Genomic DNA, 23,457 nt, shown 5'->3' with positions numbered 1-23,457 from the left:
GTTGATCTGGATGTTTCAGTAACATGGGGTTGTTGGGATATAGCTCAGCGGTAGAACATTTGACTGTAGTAACATGGGGTTGCTGTCAACTGAGGAAGAACTGAGAGGTGAGTAAGAAAAGCAGTGAAAATATTCTTTTAAGAAGCTTGGTTAAAATGGAAGGGTGGGGGTAATCATTGGCTAGAAGGTCATGTGGAATTAAAGGAAGGATTTATTAGGATGGGGAGACACCTGAGCTATTAGCAGGCTAAGCGGTGCACAGTCACAGAGGGGAAAGGGTAAAGATGAACGGGAAGGAGGCGAAAACTGACATCTGGAGATTTCTGAGAACATGGGGTGTGGGGCTAAGGGAAGTACGGTAAAGAAGAAGGAAGAAAATTAGGGGCTAATTTGTAGTACACTCTACCGTGAGGAATGAGAATCGGACAGTATTCTACACTCTTCTTCAAAGAATTTGTCATCATAAATCAATCATAAGACTGAAATATATATGAAATGTCCTATAACTAAGAAAACCAGGACATTGGAGGACAATTAGAATATTGGCTTTAAAAACCTAACATAGCAGGAGACACCAAATGATTTTGAAATCATCTTATATATTTTTTGCAATATAGTTTACCATAATAGAGGCCACCATATTTGACATGACAGACGAGGATTCATTCTGCTTATCTATCCCTTCCCTTTCTTCTCCTTCTAATTTTTGATAGTTATTATTTTAGTTCTTCTTTTGATTATCTTTTACCTTTAAATAATATACTGTAGGGGCTTCCCTGGTGGCGCAGTGGTTGAGAGTCTGCCTGCCAATGCAGGGGACACGGGTTCGAGCCCTGGTCTGGGAAGATCCCACATGCCGCGGAGCAACTGGGCCCGTGAGCCACAATTACTGAGCCTGCGCGTCTGGAGCCTGTGCTCCGCAACAAGAGAGGCCGCGATAGTGAGAGGCCCGCGCACCGCGATGAAGAGTGGACCCGCTTGCCGCAACTAGAGAAAGCCCTCGCATAGAAACGAAGACCCAACACAGCCAAAAATAAATAAATAAATAAATAAATTTAAAGTCCAAATTTATTTAAAAAATAATAATAATAAAAAAATAATATACTGTAACCTTGGTTCAATAGTCTAACAATTTTAGGTGATATATGAGGATCTAGCCCTCCTACAATTCTTTCCACTTCTCTATTTCCCATTTTCTGTAAGCTGTAACTTTGTTTTTATATTGTCAAATTTAATAACATTCACATTCTATTCTAATATAATATTTAATACTTCTGTTATTTCTAAAGGATAATTCTAACATGGGAAAACCAATTGGATATTTACATAATCAAGAACATATAATTATGGAGCAAAGATTACATTTCCTTTTCCATGAAATCACAACTTTTAGGAAAAATGCCTTTTGCATCTTTGCTCACTGTCAATTACTTAATCATGCTGTAGTTTGTTACGCCTCGTATTTGGAACTTACATGCCTTTCATTTTGTTTTGTTTTTCCTGAAAGTCCTTACTGTTTTTCTTTCTTCCTTATTGGAAATAGAAATACCACTTTATTTATCATGTTATTTAATATTTAGCTCCTCAGGAATTTTATTGCTTGGTGTATATTCCATTGTTATTTTTTGAAGATGTTCTTGAAACCAGCTGACTTCCTTTCTTCTAAATTGGACTGATTGCTTTGCAGCTCTTTTGCTGAGATTTCTTACACCTTTTTTGGTATGTGGTAACACTGTCTTTTCTTGACTTGCGCATTCACTTAATGAAGTGCTTCCTTAAGTCATGGCACCAGAAAAGGAACAGAGTCTTAGCATCTCTGGAATTGTTTCATTTTTACCCCCATATATTATTTATTTTGTAAATGGACAAGAATTCTAGGTTCATATTTTTAATGAGGTCTTTGAAGGCTTTGCATAGATGTTTGCTTTTTAAAAATCCCTGTGTTGAAGAACCTAGGGGCAAGGTTTATTCCTATAAAGACAAAGACGTAGAGAATCCGACTTAAGGACACGGGGAGGGGGAAGGGTAAGCTGGGACGAAGTGAGAGAGTGGCATGGACATATATACACTACCAAATGTAAAACAGATAACTAGTGGGAAGCAGCCATATAGCACAGGGAGATCAGCTCGGTGCTCTGTGACCATCTAGAGGGGTGGGATAGGGAGGGTGAGAGGGAGACGCAACAGGGAGGGATATGGGGATATATGTATACGTATAGCTGAGTCACTTTGTTATACAGCAGAAACTAACACACATTGTAAAGCAATTATACTGCAATAAAGATGTTAAAAAAAAAATCCCTGTGTTATGGAGAATTGGTATAGTGAGATAAGTAAGGAACTGAGAGTTACTCGTGGGATTTTTAAAAACTTTCCTCATAATTATTGCTTCTAATTAATTCCTCCCATATCAAAGCCATTGAGGCAAATACATATATTAAAATAATTTTATACATAGAGTAAATTATTTGTTGGGAACGATAATACATAACAGTTAATTTAGTTATCATTTCCTGCTTAAAGAATAAAATAAGCCTTCAATTCTTGGTGAAAGTGGAGATAAATACTTGTGGGCAGATGTGTACTGATTTAGTTATAAAATGGGTTGGATATTTAGCAGTTCATTTATTGTTATTCTTCCACCTTATAATTAAGTAGAATCTGTATGAAAATAAAAAGCTGAATTCTAGTTCTATTTTTTAAGATAATTTGTGGGCATTTTATTAAACTAAATGTAAACAACTTGAAGAGGGCAGGTACATATATTGATTACTCTCTTATTACAGGTGTTGATGTGTACTATAAAGAATGTCATAGGCTCAAAAATGATCCGTGCTGTCATTTCTGTCTACTACTATGTGGACTTAATATCAAACTCATATTAAAGAAATATCTGGCATATCCTGAACATTTTATCTCATGGCTTGTAAATGTAGAGCTATATAAGCAACATTTAGTGCTTAAATATTCAACTCCTTACATATCAGCCATCCTTATTTGGTATAGATGGAGAGAAGAAACCCTGTTAGTGATAACAAATCAAATGATGTTTGTGGCTTATGGGTAGTCAGTTTAATCTAATGGGTTAGAAATATCTCATCTGTCTTACTCTGTCTCCATCCCTTAAGTAAGGACAGAATTTTGATGCTGAATTACAGCCACTTGGGTGATTGCTATGTTTTTTAGCAGAGCTAAACTGATGGATGTTTTGAAGCTATAATAAAAAAAACTTTTAAAGCTTCACTGAGAAATAAAATGGACTTTACATAAATGTAATTTAAACCTACTTTTTAAGGCTCTATGTTTTAAAAACAAAAATGGCATTGTCAAAGTGTGACCTTTAAAGATATATTCAGGGAAGTCATTTATCATATGAAATTTATTAGCCTCTGGGTGTTAGGAGTTCAAAATTACAACTTGCTTCTTAGCAAATGTGAAAAGTAATGTCTTCTGTTACAAGTTAACCTGCATTATGTCAGTTCATTTCTCTTAGCATGAAGTTATAAAATATTCATATATAATCAAGATATATTTGCAATAATATTAAAGGAAGTACTGTGTACTTGACAGTTGGAAATTATGAAACCATTTTCATGATTAAATCATTGCCATTATATGAGTAAAATATTCAAATTAATCTATAGAACTATATAATCCTGCAACGTACAAGGTTCCTGTAGAGTATTGTCAGAACTTAGAATTTTATCACTTCCTGTGCAGAAATATTTTTGGACTAACAGTATTTTAGTTGCCTGCTGTGTTTCAAATATTATTTTAGAAATGAGGAAAGACTGTTAAAAGAGGCTAAAAATTGCAGTCTTCACTATTTAAATGAAATAATAAGTATACCACATAAAGATTTTAGAACACAATGAAACAATATTACAAGCAGATATAAAACGACAGTAAAAATTGTATGTGAAATTTTGAGGCAAATGAACTGTCAGTGACAAGTTTAACTTATTAGAGCAAGTTTCTTGTCAGAAAAATTTTTGACATTATTTTAAAGGAAGAACGTGAACTGGCCCAGAGAGCAGCTAAAACAAGCAGAAAGACTCGAACATGCCTTGTACAGGAGGGTAGACATGACTACTCTGTCAGTTAACAAAGAATACAATTGACCCTCTGGTTTTATCTTTAAGTTTATAATAAGAGGCTGCTTAGCATAATAAAGAAACAGACAAGAATCAAAATACTTTCTCCATTCATTCAAGCAGATTACTTTTCTGAGCTCTGGTTATGAATAAGCATGCCAGTCTCATGGTGTGGTCATGAGGCTTAAAGGCGCTAATCTAGGTACAGTGCTTGGCATTTAGTAGGCTCTAAACAAATATTAGTCCTTTTCCCTTTACAGGTCACATACAACACTATGCTATGTGGCCAGGAAATCTGTTAAGCTTTAATTACCTCCATATTAAGAGCAATTACAATATACAGTCGAAAAGTTGAGCATATGATGAAGTAACCTTTATTTTGGGTGCTCAGCTGTTGTCTCTGAACACGTTTTCTCCTAGCGCTCAGGTAGTTTAAAGGATGAGAAATAGTTCAAAGGTTCAGTAGGGCCTTAGCCTACCTCATTCCTTAATGCCATCTGCTGTGCTAAATGGATGTGGTCATAGGAATTGTTCTTCAGAATCATTCATAGAAACAGGTGCAATGGGGAGACTAAGGGAGAAATTACCAGGAAGCTAAAGAGCTCAAGCTGCAGAGACCCTCACCTGCACAGGTCTCTTCTTAGGCCTTGTATCTAATTTACATTTGTAATTTACACGCTTCTCCTTTAAGAGGGCCCCCCAGTTAGATAACCTTCAGGCCCCACAAAACCTGGGTCCACTCTCACTGGACTGTCAGGTAAAAGAAAAAGAATTCAACGTAATTGAAAAAGATGAGGTGGCCAATAGCAGAAAAAGCAAATTTTGCTTCTATTGACCAAATATTGATCGGTAGTTACCCTTGACCACAGATGCTTATATGCCCTTAACCACAAGCTAGCCCTCACCTATCCAGGGAGGTACTCTAGTCTAGCATCAGCCTAAGAATCACCCAATTGAAGAAGTGAGAAAGGAGATCACCTGGCAATCAAGGAGTGTCAGTTGCATTGCCCTGGTATTTGGTTTCTCACATTTTTAGGTGGGTGAAGGGGAAGGGATAGATGGAACGAGTATTATAGTGATGTGACTCAATATGTGCCCCCAAAATGTTTTAGTCACTGTATGTATACTATCACATCTTTATTCTCATGTAAGTAATATCATCTAAATTGTAGCTTGGGAGATAAGAAGTAACCTCCGTACTTACCTGTAACTTGACAGCAACAACAGAGGGAGGTGCTTAGTTGCACAGGTAGCATTGTATACACAGTCCTGTACAAGCATTTGCAAATGAAATTAGAGCTGGAAACTAAAATGGTACTGCAAATACACTTACACCTGCTATCATTTCCTTCCACAATAGGATTTCTTTTCCTTGACATTTATTTACAAAAAGTTTTACATAATTCTTTCTTTTAAGGAATCCTCTTCATCTCTTCTTATTCCCCAAGCCACCTCGTTCTTGCTGATCATAGCATCAACAAAACATACCTTCACCGCATTTTTTTTTAATTTGAATTTTATTTATTTTTTTATACAGCAGGTTCTTATTAGTTATCTATTTTATACATATTAGTGTATATATGTCCATCCCAATCTCCCAATTCATGCGTCCACCACCACCAACCACCCCCCGCCGGCTTTCCCCCCTTGGTGTCCATACGTTTGTTCTCTACATCTGTGTCTCTATTTCTGCCTTGCAAACCGGTTCACCTGTACCATTTTTCTAGATTCCACATATATGCATTAATATATGATATTTGTTTTTCTCTTTCTGACTTACTTCCCTCTGTATGACAGTCTCTAGGTCCATCCACGTCTCTACAAATGACCCAATTTCGTTCCTTTTTTTATGGCTGAGTAATATTCCATTGTGTATATGTACCACATCTTCTTTATCCATTCATCTGTCGATGGTCTTTTAGGTTGCTTCCTGGCTATTGTAAATAGTGCTGCAGTGAACATTGGGGTGCATGTGTCTTTTTGAATTATGGTTTTCTCTGGGTATATGCCCAGGAGTGGGATTGCTGGGTCATAGGGTAATTCTATTTTTAGTTTTTTAAGGAACCTCCATACTGTTCTCCATAGTGGCTGTATCAATTTACATTCCCAACAACAGTGCAGGAGGGTTCCCTTTTCTCCACACCCTCTCCAGCATTTGTTGTTTGTAGATTTTCTGATGATGCCCATTCTAACCGGTGTGAGGTGATACCTCCTTGTAGTTTTGATTTGCATTTCTCACCTTCACAGCATTTTAAATTGCCTCCTAATCATTGAGTTCGATGCATGTCTGGAAAGATAAGTGAGTTTTCTTTGGGATGTGTTTGTTTATATCTGTATTATTCAAAATAAGCCAACAGCTTGAGCACCTGAAATGTTATTGAGCTTTACACATGTTTAAAGTGTTTGATACAAAGGTGGCCTGGGAGAGCGTGATAATAAGCAAACTTATGGCCTCAGGAATGCTTTGTAAGGCTTTTATTTTGGTGAAACTAGTAACTGTTATTCCATACATTTGCCAGATTCTACTTCATAAAAAATTTAATAACCTTTTTTATCTTTCCCTCTTTCGCTGGTACAGATCCATATCCAGAGAACGGAAGGGTGTGACCATATGACCTGTTCACAATGTAACACTAATTTTTGTTATCGATGTGGGGAGAGATACCGCCAGCTCCGTTTCTTTGGAGACCACACATCAAACCTCAGTATATTTGGATGCAAATATCGCTACCTCCCAGAGAGACCTCATCTAAGGAGACTAGTGCGAGGGTCAGTCTGTGGTGAGTGTCTGACGTGACTTATACAGTCTTCCCCAGGAAGGAAGCAGTGATGATGATAGAACTTAGGAATGTAATAGAATAGCCATGACAAATCTCAGCACCTGCCAGGTATTCTAGTAGAGCCTTTAGCTCAAAATAGGAGGAAGATGTTTTCTCTCTCTTTGAGTTTAAAATAAAAAACTTGTTTGTTAGCAGGGCACTGCTTACATGAGCAAGCAGATTTTGTTCGAAAAACAAATAATTTATTACACTGCAGAAATATGAAGTCATTAGTCTTCTGAAAGCCTTGTAAGCCACTTGATGAAAGGGGACAACGTCACATTTCTTTTGTAGTGACATTACCTAGCAGTGGGTCTTAGGCATATCCTCTGTTCATCCATGGAAGACAAACAGTGCAATTTTAAAAATCCCTATGCTTCAGAGTCTTGTAATGGAGTTCCATTGTACCTATATAGTTGATAAGCCATTGTATATATTTGTATGTATTTTCTGTTGTATTAGTAATTAATATTAATAGCCAACAGTTAATGAAATGAGCATCAATTGCCCTCATTGCATATAAACCCAAGTTTAAATATCCAAGTGCAATGCTTTTATGGATTGACTTTTTTACCCTTTTCTTCGTCCTCAACAATGCACAGTCTCATATACAAATATGCAAAGATAAACACGGATTCCTGCTCTGGCCTAATGTCACCACCTTTGAGTGGTGCAGTGTTCTTCTGGCCTAATAGTTCTTCCAATGTCTCCCTACTCCTCTGGAATATACCTACTGTGAGATTTCTTTCTTTTTCCTCATGCAGAACTCCATTATTTCTTTCTCTGACAGTCTTTCTCATGTATACACAATACTTTTTAACGTTGTCTACGTTTCTTCCTTTCTACTTACTTGTGCCTAGTTACTTCGTGAGACTATCTTTATATCACTCTTTAGCCCTCCATCACTTCATTGCTGTTGTAAACCGCTCTCCTCGCTAGAATCATGTCAGGCTAATCAGAACAAAGCTGATGGTAATAATATACTTCTGTCAGGTAAACAATAGAACATATATTTTAAATTTCATTTTATCATGTGGAAACCAGTGCCATCATTTTCTAAAATCTTATATGATATCTATAAAAACACCCTTACTGAGCTTTAATTAAACATAATTTCCCACAACCAACAGCATTCAATATAGTCAAGATTGGTTTTAATGATTTTCAGTGCTTTTCTGTTTAGTTGCTTATAATGGTATATATTATAATTATATAACCAATATATACTTACTAGTTAAACAGACTTTAGAGGGATAGCTAGGGAATCTAACCACTATTTATAACAATATTACCATGAGAAAACTAACTGCAAAATTAAGTTTTGAGCTGTAACCTATTTGTAAGTCTGTACATACAGAAAACAACCTAAAAACCAAAATCCTTATATCTCCTGCACTGTTAGTCCTTTTCTTTCCTACTTCAATGCCATTTTGTGGCAAAGTGTTTCCTTCCATTTTTGTTTTAAATAATCTTTGATTTGACCATGTGTTTTTTTTTTTCTTTTCGTTTTTCTGTTTAGTCATTCTTAAATAAGGAAAGTCATTTCCTGCCCTATTTGTTCAATAATATTTTGGATGCATTCTCTTTGAGTCCTTTCACCATTTGCCTAGATGCCACTAGAATTCTCTTTCCAGGTCATAAAATAGAGTCAAGATATTTAACAGCCTGTAGAATGGACAGCCCATAAACATTGTCAGCAGGGAAATATTTTCTTTGTACAGTGTTCTCTGTTTTTATTTTTAATTTTATGGTCAGCTTTCTATAAATGGTTTTCTTTTTGGCCCATTTTCTTTTCTGTGTATGTGTGTGTACTCGTGTGTGTCAGGATGAACCTGACAAAGGAGGGAGCAGCTGGCCTTATGATAAGCTCTCCCTCCTACACATATTTTTGCACCTCCAGCACAGCTGCCTCGAACTGCTGTTGGACCATCACTCCAAGTATAGCAGGGAAATGTGGACTTTTTTCCTGTGGACAAACAAGGAAAAAATACAATAATTCATGTTACCCATTACATTTTACAGAATCAGACAGAATGATTTTATAAGCGATGTTTTTAAATAAAAAGAGCAATTTAATTTCAAACATCTCATCCCTACAAAAGGCAGGAAAAGGAGTTATCTGTAAGTCCCAAGCTTACCTTCTCCCTGCCATGGAAGAGAGTAGATGGATGACAGCAAAGCCCTCCTGCCCTCCATCCTTGCATGATGGAACCCAGTTTGCTCCTCAGTTTGGGACCACAGCCTGCAGATGTCCTTGGACAGAGGCAGAGAAAGGGCCTGCCCTCCTCTCACAGCTGGAGGTTGGAAAACAAGGATGGTCATGTGACCATCTGCCCAGCTACAGATCAGAGGTTCTGCCTCTAGAGAATAAGGGAGAACAGCGATTTGAGGATAATTCGCAGCCTCTGACATGCAGGTATCTCCCTGGTAGGGAGTAGGTAGGTTATTCAGTGAATGGTGTTGGGAATAAAAGTGACAGAAAGAATGCTTTGTTCTCATATAATTCCATACAAATATTGAAAATATTACATTAAAATATATAATAGTAAAGAACATACAGGTCCTTAACTGATTTCTAGTTGGCAAATAATTTATATGAACAAAAGCAATGGAGCCCCCCCTCCAAAAATAAATATCACATTTTTCAAAAAGAAAAGAAGTCTGGAACCAGAATTGAAGAAATACAGATAGCCAATAAACATGTTTTAAAAGATTCAGTGTTATTAGTAGTCGGAGAAATGTAAAAAAACGAAATTTTTTTCTGGATATTGATTAGCAAATATTTTGTCAAGTTAATACTCTATGCTGGACATCCATACTCTATTGAATGAACTGGAAATTTTGTGCAATTCTTTTACAAAGAAATTTGATAGTAATGTGAAAGATATTTTAAAACATGATAAAAAATCTAGGTTGATTTTTTGATTAAAAAAATCTAGGTTGATAAATCTGTGGTTTATTTGCAAATATAATTTAAAATAGCAGAAAAGGGAACAAAAAATAAGTACTAAAATATTTAAATAAGCTAGAATATATGGATATAATAGAATACTATTTCAGCTATTGAGAATGGTATTTTAAAAGAATTATTATTGATCTAGGAATAAGAGAATCTGTGCTTAACTGTCCTCAAGACAGTTTCAAAGGTAGACTTAACGTGTATTGAACATTGATTGCATGATTGTAATAAGTTTATTACTTCCCAAAGAGAGAGAGCACATATCTGGTTCTTTGAGTTCTGTGATATTTGAAGAAAAAAAAAAATAGTGCTGTTACATTGCAGTCATGTTTCATCACTATTATGAAAATATATTGATAATTACTTAAAAAGGAAACATGAATGAGCACACTGAGCTGCATGTGTAGGAAAAAAACCAGATTCTTTTACAATATTGCAAATCAATATAGTATAAACTCAAGTGTAGCTTTAAGAATGTACAAAATGTAATTGTTCAATGCGATTTAGCATTACTTGATTGATTCTGTCATTGGTGAAAAGTGTAAGTAAACCCCATGGTTAGACATTGTGTCAATTGAATGGCAGTTTTTTCAAAATTAGATATTAAAAACTGTATTTTTTATCTATGTTTTTTCTGTGGTTCCAAAGCCCCTTTCTTAAGAATAAAGAAGTTAATATTTTTCTGACAAATTTCCAACAAATGGCTGCATTATGTTTCTGTTTTTTAATGTAATTGGTTATTCCAAATTACTGTCCTTATTTATAGAATGGTGTTGCTGTTTTATTTTCAACAGCTAAGGAGTCTACTGCAAAGTCCCTCCATTCCTTCCTCTTCTCTTGTTGTGTTTGGGTTGTACAGCTATTGCTGTGTCACATGCCTTAAGATCAAGATTACTATGTAATGACAAGATATTAACTACTAGCCTCTATTTTTGTGCTAGTGCCTTTTAACGCTAGTAGGATTCCAGTTGTGAACTCTGTGCTATAACTAGAGTTTATTGTAATCACTGCTCAGTTATTCATTTAGAAAAAAAAGTGCTGGTTGATGCCATTTGGCATCCTTATAAGTGCTTCCTTTCTAAGTTTGTTAAAATGATTCATTTGAAAAACCTTCAATATATTGTATGTTTATTGGTAATTTTCTCTAATAATGGTATTGAAACATCCCATTTGTAATTCAGTGTATTAGGTGTTCATATAGCTAGTTTATTTTGGACCCAGGAAATAAATAAATCACATTTTCAGATGTGGACTTGGGCACAGCCCTCTGTAGCACCTACTAGCTCTCCATTTTGTGAGCTAATTAGATTTTCTCCTGACAGCTCAGAATGTGTCACTCCTTTCTTAATCTTTCAGAATTTTAAAAATTTAAAATGGAAGAGATCTAAAGGAAAAACACAAAGATGAATGGTCCTGGTGGAATAAAGTGAACCAGTAGCTTTGGGATTTTCTTGGTTGTAAAGGATGATTTATGCGATGTATGACACGTGTGCCCAGGACTTGAGTGAAGCTACTGAACTTAACATATGTGTCTTTGTTCTACACCTGATACATTTCCTTAGAGAAGTATTGCCTTAATTTTAAAGACTCCTTAAAAAATAACATACATTGTGATATTAAAAAGCATTGCTGAAATTGTTTTTAGTTTTAGTTTAAGACTCTCTAAATGGTTTGCCTTTTGTTTTCCAGCTGGAAAATTATTCATTGCACCTCTAATTCTGGTCTTGGGATTAGCACTAGGGGCCATAGCAGTTGTAATCGGTAAGAAATACTTAATGTATCTGAGATGAGAATTCTCTGAGTGCCACAGAGAGAATATGAGTGTAAATGTAATAGTGAGTCAGTATTAAGTGTAGATGGTGCATGTTCCATGCTTGCTCTAGATAAGCAATCAGCACTTGATTTATAGATGCAGAGGGGCGTGTTTCACACAGGGTGTATTTGTGTGACACTTTCAGTCCATGAACACTTTTCATGTTTCTTATAAAGCATTATTAATCCCCTTTTAATACAAAAGTTAATGTAACTAGTATTTTAGCAAAAGATTCCAGTAGACGAGAACCCAGATTTTCCAATTCTGAGTTCAGGTTGGAACATCAAAGAAAAGAGGCTCTGGGAGCCTTTGGGTCTTTGGTGAGTTCTAGTAAAAGGGTTCCCTGGGTCAAAAAGATACTTTTGATGTGTATAGGAACGCATACCCAACATATACTTGAGCACTAACAAATAGAAAATGTATCAGTGATAAATATAGTTTTATTCATACAAGTATATTAAAATATGTATTTTCGAGCAATGGTTCTCAGACTCTGGAGTGCTTTATAAGAACCTTGAGGGCTGGTTAAAAAACAGATTCCTGGTTCCTACTGACAGTTTCTGATTCAGTTTAGGGGCCTAGTTCTAAAAAGTTAGGTGATGCTGATGCGGACGGTCCAAGGATCACACTTTGAGAACCACTGCTGTAGAGGATTTAAAATTAAACACTATAGCTAAAGGCTGCTTTGATGATTGTTCCACATAGTAGATGGAATTTCTCTTTTTTCCTAAATAAATTGATTTTTATATGTAAAGTTCTACTTAGCAAGTAATTTGCATGTGCAGGACAGATAGAATTATAAGGTAACTAACATTTAAGTTCTTACAATGAATGAGGCTTTATGAAGTAGATACTATTATTATCTGCATTTTACAGTTGAGGAAATTAAGGCTTTACTAGGACCTCACAAGTGGTAGAACTGGGAATCAAAGCTGACATTTGCTCCACCGCCCATGTTCTTAAGTAACATGCTATATGGCCTGAAACCGAAGCATGAATATCAGTGTGCAAGTGATATGACTAGGGATAATAAAGAAGATTTAAACCTAAGTTTTGATATTTTGATAAAAAACATTCATATCCAAACTGGTGTCACAGACTTTGTTAAAAGGGGGAGAGGGAGCTGAAGAAAAATAATAAAGAATGAAATCTTGAAGAACTAAGTACATTTCATAGCATAGGTATCTTCCCTCTTTTCATTTTCATGTATTACTAAATAATGATTATTTATAAATAGCTTGCAAAATAAAAATTTGAAAATAGAAAATTTTCAAATCTATGATACTAAAAGCCTGTCCTCTTAATTAGCTTTAATCTTTTTTTTCTTAATCCCCAGGTTTATTTGTATTTCCTATCTATTGCCTTTGTAAAAAACAGAGAAAACGATCACGGACAGGAATGCACTGGTAAATGCAGGTGATTTCATCTGACTACGCTGGTCCGGGTAGGAGCTACACAGAATTATGCACCTGTCTGAGGGTCACTTCTTGAAAACTGCCAAGAGGACCCTTTTGCCATCTCTTCTCCCGTGTTCTCTGCAGGCCACAATGCCTCTAGCTCCGGTGCATTCCCGACATGGTATCCTGTCCTTTCCTTATACAGATTGCTGCTTTTACAAAATGGTCACTTTCATAGACTATAAACATCTATATCATAACTCTGATCTTCTTAATGGTTCTTGGAAGAAAGTATTTTAATTAGAACCAGTTATCCTCAGAACTGTCTGAGCATGCATCTCCTGAGCATTGCTTGGACTGTCTTTGTACCTGAATCTCCCTCCATGCCCTCTTCTGAGACTTGGTGTGAATAACTGAAGGTCCCACCTGTACCAACAAGCAAGGCCACTTTTCGGAAGATGAAGGCTCACCATATGCACCAATTTTCATCCGTGACCCAAGCAGTATAATTCCTTCATCCTTCAGATGCTATAATTGTTAAAAATCTCAACGCCCAAAAGGGAACTAATGAAACTAAACTAATGAGAAGAATCATAGTTACTGAAGTGTATACGTGTAGGGGTGTGAATGTGTGTGTTTATACATATCTGTATTAAAACTAGGTCCAATACCTTGTACTTGTCAAGTTCCATGCCTACACTATTTTTCCACATTTTCATAGACATATTTAAAAATGATTGTTCCTTTGTGGGCATAATTTGGTAATGTACTGAATTAAAGTCAACGTACACAACAGGCTATTTTGATGTTGACCCTTTCTATTTCTTGCTCTCTCTCTCTCTCTCTCTCTCTCTCTCTGTCCCACACACACACACAGAAATTTGTGCAGTGTCACCTCAAGGATTATCAAACTTTATAAACTGATAAAACTAATAGGCTGCTTCTAGGAAATTCTCAAGACCTAAACGTTCTGTCTTCTTTTTCAGATTTCTTATATGTTGGCATACTTGCTTCACTCTATAATTAATTTAAATAAGTGTGCTGTAGAGAGAACTGCTGAGGCCTTTAAACATATCCCTATTCTGCTAATTTTTTAACCAACTTGTGATTACAATAATTATGCTTTAGGTTAAGCATATGATATTGTTTAAAACCCCACCCTCTCACCTCTCCTTTCCCTCTCTCTCTCTCTTTTACTTCTCAAGTTTTTCATAAAAACAAATACTGTTTTTGAAGGATTTTTCTTATGTTTATTGCTCAAATGCATAATAATTTGTTGGTATCTTCTTATGGAGGGGTGATTTAAAACAAAACTTTTTGTGTTCATGGGTTTATCTAAAATATAAACTGCTTTTGGAGAAGGAAACAAAAAAAGAATGAAAAAAAATATTTTCAGGATGTTTTACCAAGCTGAGAAATCTTTAAAAATAAGAAAAGGACAAGTAACTAAACCGTGTTTTTTTTTGTTTTCATCACGAATGTTCATCAGCAGAAGGGAATTAAAGACCTCTAAGGAGCTTAAAGTTTCCACTTGTCTCCAGATCCTTAACATTAGCTATTGGCGTAGATGTAGCATTTATTTTTCAACAACCTTTTCTGAATTGAAATAGATTATGTGATAAACATGCATTAACATGGATAGTTTGTCTTGTTGGGCTCCAGAGTATAAGAACATTTATCATTTTTATTTGATCTGGAAAGTCCGTAATAGTGAAGTTTGCTTTCATGGATAACAAGCCAGCACTTCCATTCTTTCTGAGTAATGCTCAGAAAAGCTATACTGCTGGACTAGTCTATTTCCAGTTAGAGGAGGGTGTGCCATTTATGGCCTGGAATAGCATATTTCTAAAGCATAACATGATACAAGAAGAATCTAGTTTCACAAATTCATCTTTCCATTCATCCAACCATCTATCCATCCAACAAATATTTATTGAGTGCCTATTCTACTTGCTCTAGTATTAAAACTGAGAGAATTGGAATTTCTAGCCCTAAATCCATGTAATTCTGTTATTAAAGTGCTTAATTTTTGTAAATTGGACTTTCCTAGACTTGGGTGTTAGTTTGACGATGTGTGAATATGATGAATTCTAAATCTAGTGGATGTGTTTATGTATGATATGTGTATGTATATATACTTAGACATATACATAGCTGTATATGAATACATATATACCATCTAGCTAAATAATATACTCTCTGGTCCTGGATAATCTATTTTCTTAGGTTATTGTATCTGTTGTCTTTGGCCTACTCAGGGATTTTTATTCCTTTCTTTGAATAATTTATCTTTTGGAGATATTTTTATATTATTTGGAAATGTTCCAATTTTCCACTTACAGAGCAGCGTTTGTTATCAGTGAAGGCTCTTTCATCAGCACTCGCGATAGTGTGTACAGTGCTGCACAGGATTTTCATTTTTCTATTGCATAGATTTAAAAAAATTAACATATGCATTTTTTGCTTTCAAAGTTGGTATATATCAGGCCTTTCCCTGCTAGTGACTTAAAGTAGTTATTTGTGAATTTTTTTGCTAAGTATCATTAAGATCTTAAAAAGGGAGAAGAAAAATAAAAGATTATTTATATGTTAGTGCTAACTTGAAGGTAAAACAATCGCACCTTTTGGGGTAAATTCTAAAAACGACTTTAACAAAAGCAGCATGCATGTAAGATGAATATCTTTTTATCCAAGGCTTGTCATTTTTTAATATGTTTTCATTGTAAATTTAATATATGCTCCTTTTAAAAAAATCAAACTATATTGAATTATAAAATACAACTTCCTCTGCTTTTCCCCACCCCTTATTTTCTAGGGGTAACCACTGTTAATAGTTTGGTATGTGTCTTTCCAGATACTATCTATAAATATACAAATAAGTATGCGTGTGTGTGTGTGTATCTGTGTGTGTATTCATTTTGTATAAATAGAATAATATGCTTACTGTCCTGTGACTATTTTTCATTTTACTATGAATTGGTAGACATCTTTCCATAAGAGTTTAAATAGATTTACCTCATTCTTTTGTAAATTACTACATATTCCATTGTGGGGCTATACTTTATTTAATCAGTCTCCTATTGAATGAACATCAAGATTGTTTTCACTTCCCTATTACAAAGCATTAGTGAAGATCCTTTACATATATTTTTGTCACTGTGTGAACATTTTCATAAGTTTTTAAATTCGGTTTTTATGTTAGTAATAAAATTTTAATGCATTTTCAATGAATGAGATCATAGAGATAATATATTTAAGGCCCTTTTCTTGGAGAAAGACTTGTGTAAAAGTGCATAATTTTTAAAGAAAAGCATCTTTTGCAGGATAATTTCCCCCCCCCCCATGCTTGATTAGCCAAATAAATATCTTGCCAACACTTACAAAAGAAAATTCATCTTATTCCAATAAAAATAAAATGCAATGAGATGTCTATAAGATAATGTGAGAAAGATGCATTGACTTCTGGATTGCCTAGTTTTAAAACTTGAGGGATTTAAATGAAATAGCCAAAGTGATCGTGTTTGTCACGTTTTTTAAAACACTATGCATGTTCATGCATGTTGCTCCACAAGGAACTTAATTATGCCATTGTGAAAAGTAGGAAGCAACGTGTTGGTAATTATGAATGACCACATTCTCCATAGAAAAATAATTTTGACTGTATGTGAGGTTTGGTGGTTTGTTGGGATGCTCATAAACTTGGAATAACGTGAAACCTTTATTTTACAATGAATCCCAGCATTTCCCTAAGATCTTCTGTATGTGAAGTTAAGAAAAGAAGGGTCAAACCTTTTGGCACAAACAACATTCTGTTGCCACCACCTTGATTTTCTTTTAAGTGCTATTGTATCCTAAAGGTAGAACAGACTGGAAAACAATCAAAGATAAATTAAACACTGGTCGGGTTACAACCCGGTATCTTTAATCGTACTTTCCTTGCTGTGATATCAGGATTCAGTGGTGCCTGTCAGGAAATTCCCTGTCTTGTGTCACCCACCATCTCTTGAGTCCCAAGGCCACAGGTAGTCTTTATCTTTCAATCCTATCACCCAAATACATGGCCCATGGATCCCCTAAAGGACCTTCAAAATACTCTTCCAGTCCCCAGACAATCCAACCTCATTTTTCTACACTCCTTTGAGATTCTAACCAGCTCCTCTACACTAGAAAAGAGGAGGAGAGAAAGGAGTGGGTTAAAAACTCACTCAGGCACGTGCAAAGCACTAGCATTCCTTCCAGACCTTTGTCAAATTGAGTACACGTGCCACCAAATGCATCTGGTTTCTCCCTCGTTAAACATTGCAGTTGTTCTTAACACTAGACTTTTATGAGCTCTATTAAATTCATAATCATAAAAAGTTAGTGGCCTAAATAATATCCATTGGTATACTTCATTAAGTACCAAAATAAAAATTCATGGCAAATGCCATTTGATATTTGAATTTTATATGCAGGCTGCATATATGCCTTAATGTGAGTCTTCCCATTGGATTGTATGCTTAACCTTTCATATTTGTGGCTGAAATCTATCCCAACTATTGAAAGTAATCTTTCCTGTGGTCAACTTTATTGCTTTGTGTTAATGCTTAGTATAAATATAGCCTTAAGATCCAATAATGCACTTTAAAATACTTGTGCCATTTAAGCAATTTGACAGAGTTGAAGAAACTTATTGCAATATTTTGATGGAGACAGTAGAATAACAGTATAGCAAATATATGTCACCTCTTTAAATTTGGCAGGGGGGCAGGGGGGGGGGTGGAATCAGAAGCTGAAAATTTAAAACAAGTAAAACATACCTGGAAAAGATGTAGCCAAGTTTCTGAAATTATAGTAATCCTAGAAATTGGTATTAGGAGCTCAAACGTAGCAAGTAATTAATACATGTTACCTAATAACCTAGTTGGAATGTTTGTTTAAAATATTAAGTTAGTTTCTACTGAAAGTTTTAGCTGCATTATTATTTTTCATGAAATCTATAAAAGAAATTCCACTGATTAGTAACATAGTAAATCAAAACTACCATCAACAGCCAGTTTAAGCATATTTTGTTTTTCAAATCATTGTGTTTTAATTATGACATTTTCCTCCTCTGGAAAATAAGTTGCAAGTCCCATTTTAATATGAATATCTATAATTATTACTTTAATAAAACTGAAATAATTTTATAGAGGCATTAAACTATGGTCTGAACAAAATCAGAGTTCCAAATCTGGGGAGTATTCAAGATTGTGAAATGCTACCTTTTCAATGCAAACCTCTTTATAAGAGAAAGGCACTCCTTCGTAACTCTGGTTTAGAGGGTAGAACTAATACTCATTTCATAGCCAACTGTTGTGTGGGGCTTTTATTGTACATCACTGTTCTGAGGCTGGACTGTAGTCACTTTATCAAAATCCAAGAAGCAGAGAGTCACAGAAGTGTGAGACTTGTAATTGTCTATTTGGGGCATTAGCTGAAGTCTTCATATATCACGTACCTTACATTTTCTCATACATAGTACCAATTTTAGCAGCATGTAATTATGCATATTATAAACTATATTCTTTCTTGACTAAAGAAGTGACTATTTTGAGAATAACAATATGGACTTAAAAGGCAATAAATTTAAAAGAAAACATAAAAAATTACTACTGCCTTTTATTTTGGCCACTTCCTTTTAGCTTATAAAAGAAATTTCATTAGGTGTATTTACTTACTGCATTACTTAGATTACACAGACTTATTAGCATAGAAAATTTTTTTTTGTTTTTCAGGTCTATCCCACATTTTTGTCACACTGTTCCATCGTATTAAATGACTTTCTTCCCTGCTTGTCAAGTGATACTCACATACTTCAACATCAAGTTTCTGTTTTCTTTTTAGATTTCCTAGTTATCTTGCTTTTTCCCTCTGCAGTCCCCTTCCCATCTTGACGAAGTGTGGGATAAATTCTCTCACCATTAACTTTTTTGACTCTAATGAAATTCAAACTGAAAGGACTCCAGAATTTGGCCCTGGTAGTAAACATAATATACCTTGGCTTCTTTTATCTGTAAGTTAAAACATCTCAGGAATACTTGGAACACGTCCCTCTTCCCGATAGGAGTTGGAGAACCCTGCCCAGCCCTCTGACAAGAAGTAAAATGAATGAGACGTTACTTGAATCAGAGAGCCTAGAAATACTCTGAAACCAAGCTTCAGAAATTGTTTCATGATTATTATAAGGTCAATATTGTTTGCCTATTAGTTGGACAGAAAGCACGTGTGGACATTCATCCAGTCTGACCCCAGATCATCCTTGATTCATCCAAAATGACCAAATGTGTGGTTTGGGGGTCTTTGTTTCAACAAAAAGTACCACAGCTTGGACTTAGGGCTGGATTTATAATATTGTCGCATTTGTACTTGACTGTGGATTCTTAATTCTGGGAATGTTATTAGACTTCCTGATAATCTAAAGTGGATGGTATTGCATGTAACTAATATCAGCCCTATTCTAGAGAAACCATGCATGATTTGCAAATGTTCAACTTTTTCATTGATATGATTTAGATATAAGCCACACTCAAGATATATTTAGCATAGGTTTATTACATGATATGAAAAAATTCAAGGGATAGTCAAACTTGGGTGTTAAAAATCCCCTCAAATTGCTGAGATGATGTTACTTCAGATTTTTCCTTGTAGCTGGCAAACTACATCGGTCATCAGTTCCCTGTAAAGTTAGGTGTTCACCTCATGCCCCAGCTGGAGAAATCATGTCAATAATCCAGTCAAGTTCTTAAAAATAATATTTTTTCATTAATATATTACTTCCTCTATGTCCAAATATAACTTTATTGTTTCCCTTGAGTAAATACTGTCTAAATAGTTGATACAAATATCTGAATTTTTTTCAATTTAAACAAAATTAGCATGCTTTATGTTCCTTTATAAAGAAAATTCTAGATAAAGTATGACTTTATCAGCTGATTACAAACCCTTTCTCTAAGATCTATTTTTTTTTAACATCTTTATTGGAGTATAATTGCTTTACAATCGTGTGTTAGTTTTTGCTTTATAACAAAGTGAATCCGCTATACATATACATATATCCCCATACCTCCTCCCTCTTGCATCTCCCTCCTACCATCCCTATCCCACCCCTCTAGGTGGACACAGAGCACCGAGCTAATCTCCCTGTGCTATGTGGCTGCTTCCTACTAGCTATCTATTTTACATTTGGTAGTGTATGTATGTCCATGCCACTTTCTCACTCCGTCCTAGCTTACCCTTCCCCCTCCCCGTGTCCTCATGTCCATTCTCTACGTCTGCGTAAGACCTATTTTTTAAATTCCACGTGGCAACAGCTTTGTTTTGTTATTTGATCATTTTCATCATAATTAAAATTCTGTAGATGGTCTTGAAAAAAGTAAACCAACCTTATATTTTGTATGAAACTTAGAACACTAATTGGTATATATATATATGATATATATATGTTGCTTATGAAAGAAATTATTAATTTAATAAGTAGTAAATTCCAAGAGAACATAGAAATAGTTCTGTGTAGAAGGAACACAAAAACAGTGGCATAAAAATGTTGTTATGTTAACACATTTTAACATAACAACATTATTTATTAAGAAGCCACAACAGTTAGTTGTTTTGTTTCTATTGTAAACAAAATTGATTATAAGATATATTCATGAAACAAATTTATTTATATGTATATATATATTGCAAAATTGTGGGCCTATTAAATTACTGTATTCACATTCTCCTTTTTCTCAAAGAATGTAAAATGCTAAAAAGAAAAACATTTGGGTGTTTACGCTGTCATTACTGTATATTTAGAAATTGCAGTTCTAAAGAATAATTGTTACCTCCTGTTTGAATTACCAGAATATATCCCATTTTATCAATAATTACGTCCTCACAAACAATAGCAAATGAGAAGAATTTCTTAATTTTAAGATGAATGACTTTCACTAGGAGTTTGTACTAGATCTTGTCCATAGTTTCATTACATTACACGTTTTTCATTTTCTGTAAAACTTGTAGCCATTTTCCAAATAATGTCATAATATTTTTCATATTTATATATGAGCCTGGTTGAAAAGAGATTTTCTTTACCTTTTCAATGATACTGAAAGTATTTATATAATTTTACTTTTTAACTTTGTCTACATTTCATTAGTCATACTGTTAACTTTGGTATTCATAAAACTATGTGGAGGAAACCATTATGAATATATTTTAAGAAAGAGGCATGTAGAAATAAAATAAGAAAATAGAAAATATTAATACTCTTGTAGAAATTCCTAAAAGAAAACTGGAAAGGAAACAAATTCTTTTGTGATGAAAATGTTGAAAAATCAGGAGTATTTAAGACCTTAATTTCTTACATGTTTAGAGCAATCTGCTTCTCATCTCCAAATGATTATTTCATGCTGTTGGTTCCATGAATTGTGCTTTTAGCATAATATATAATTTCCCCCCACCATTTTAGTGTTTATACATTAATCACTTATAAGAAAAGAAGAAATTAGTGAATAAAAGTCAGGGAAACTGGGTTTATTACCATTTTCCAATAGCACTAATGTATAGTCCCTTTAACCTTCCATACGGTGCTTTGTGTGATGAGAATATAAAACATTTATATATGTTCTTAGTGCCTTATTTTTTTCACTTGACTTTATTTCTTATCTAAAGAGCCATATATTTTTTGTGAGTGTTCTTTTGTCCTTCTATTTAAAGTGCTGATGAGACAGTGTATCTCTAGGAATATATATATATAGGCTGCATTTGCTACTTTCATTCACTGTATTATCTCTAGAAGAGCAGGTTAGCCAATATATTTTTCTTAAATTCATTGTTCATTTTTAAGCTAAAGTATTTTAAAAAAGGATCTTAAACACCATAAATTGAAGCCATTATAATTGAAATGTATTTTTAAACCACCAAAAAGAATACTGATTATTAAAGTTTAAAACAGGAGTTGGAATGGTTATCAGTCTTTATCTATAGCTCCAATTAGGGTAAAATTACTTTACAAAAAGCATTAAAAATAAAAGTAATTATATGGTACTTCAGGAATTCGACCAGTTCACTACCACTTGTCTTTGGTAATATTTCGTCTGTAATCTACTTCCACACAGATGCTGAAGAATGATGGTGTTTGCTATTTACATAGATTTATTAACTCACAGTGGGCTTTATTGACATCGAGACATTTTGTACAATATATTATCTTGCTCTTCTTGGTCTTTGCCTTTTGTGTTATACAAAAAGCTGGTTTTGTTGTATTCTTTATGTACTATAGTATGTAATTCAACTTTTCCTGATGAATGTATAGTGAATAATTAAAATAAATCATGTGCTTAGAAAAGACAAAGACACAGGTTGTATATGCAAATATGTGTAAATATTTGACAAAGAAAAAAAGAGGAAAAGAATCTTCCTGCCAACAGATATGTCCTGCTGGACAGGATGTGGAAATTAAAAGTTTTTTTTTTTTTTTTTTTTAAGCAATGAGATTTAAAAATCTATTACCTCAAGAATTTTCAGTGGATATATATCAGTGTAATGATCCTTCTTCGTAAATACAATCTTACTTGCTGCTGGCGGTAAAAGCAACCCAAGTGTCAGATCACACAAATTTTAGGGGCTACCCTAAAATTTAGGGGCTAGTCTTTCAAAAGATTGATACTTTGTGAAATTTTGGAGTCCAATTTTGGACTTTCAGTAACATCCCTATGGCTTTTTGTTGTGGTTGGGCTTCTATTTTTTTTTTATTGTTTTTGGTTGATTGTTTTAGAATGGAAGGGTAATCTAAATTGTGAGATCAGATCTCATGGAGGGGTGTAACGACATTCACTCTACTTGGATGCAAACTATAATGGGAATCAACTACTTTGATTGTCACTGTATGAACTGTTGTATGGATTCCTGTGGAGTGCTGTTTTACTCGCATGATGTGTGCAAGACGTCATGCAGCGTCATCTAGCAATGCCTAATAAAAGTTTTTAAAAGAGAAGACTCTTGGGGTTTTTTTCCAATAGATTTGGAATTTAAAGAAATTAAAAGATAAAATTTGGCAGTGCCAATATTACACGTACATAAGTAAATTTGGAAAGTTATCGAAGTCATTTCTGCACTAGATTCTAAGAATGGAGAAGCAGGAATGCATAGAAATTCATGAGTGTGTGTTTTGGAAGGTGGATTGTGTTGTGTTGCTGTGGCATGTTTTGAGGAAAGCACACAGAACAGTAACGATCATTCTGCATGGGGTGTGATAAAGAAGCAATACTGTGAAATTAAGAATTTGGCTTAGGGTGGTGATTGCTCTTTAGACAAAAGAGGCTGGACTGGAGTGGGGAAAGTAGAAACCAGTAAACCATAAGAGCTAAAT

General features: G+C 34.6%; 1 protein-coding gene across 3 annotated transcripts in view; it reads left to right on the top strand.

Moving 5' to 3' along the window:
• RNF217 (ring finger protein 217) overlaps nucleotides 1–23,457 on the top strand; it is a 146,351-nt gene that overhangs the window by 105,293 nt on the left and 17,601 nt on the right. Inside the window, exons 4-6 of one of the 3 annotated variants that reach the window (XM_061207287.1) lie at nucleotides 6,673–6,874; nucleotides 11,562–11,633; nucleotides 13,022–13,988. In XM_061207287.1, the coding sequence (XP_061063270.1) occupies nucleotides 6,673–6,874; nucleotides 11,562–11,633; nucleotides 13,022–13,095 (348 nt within the window). In that variant the 3' untranslated portion in view covers nucleotides 13,096–13,988. Of the gene's footprint in view, nucleotides 1–6,672; nucleotides 6,875–11,561; nucleotides 11,634–13,021; nucleotides 13,989–23,457 lie in introns of those variants that run through there. The other 2 variants (XM_061207288.1, XM_061207289.1) reach the window with 2 other exon arrangements.

Source organism: Eubalaena glacialis, chromosome 12, assembly GCF_028564815.1.
Source record: "Eubalaena glacialis isolate mEubGla1 chromosome 12, mEubGla1.1.hap2.+ XY, whole genome shotgun sequence".
In the NCBI taxonomy this organism is placed as follows: Eukaryota; Metazoa; Chordata; class Mammalia; order Artiodactyla; family Balaenidae; genus Eubalaena; species Eubalaena glacialis.
This window is presented reverse-complemented; position numbering and strand designations above follow the sequence as displayed.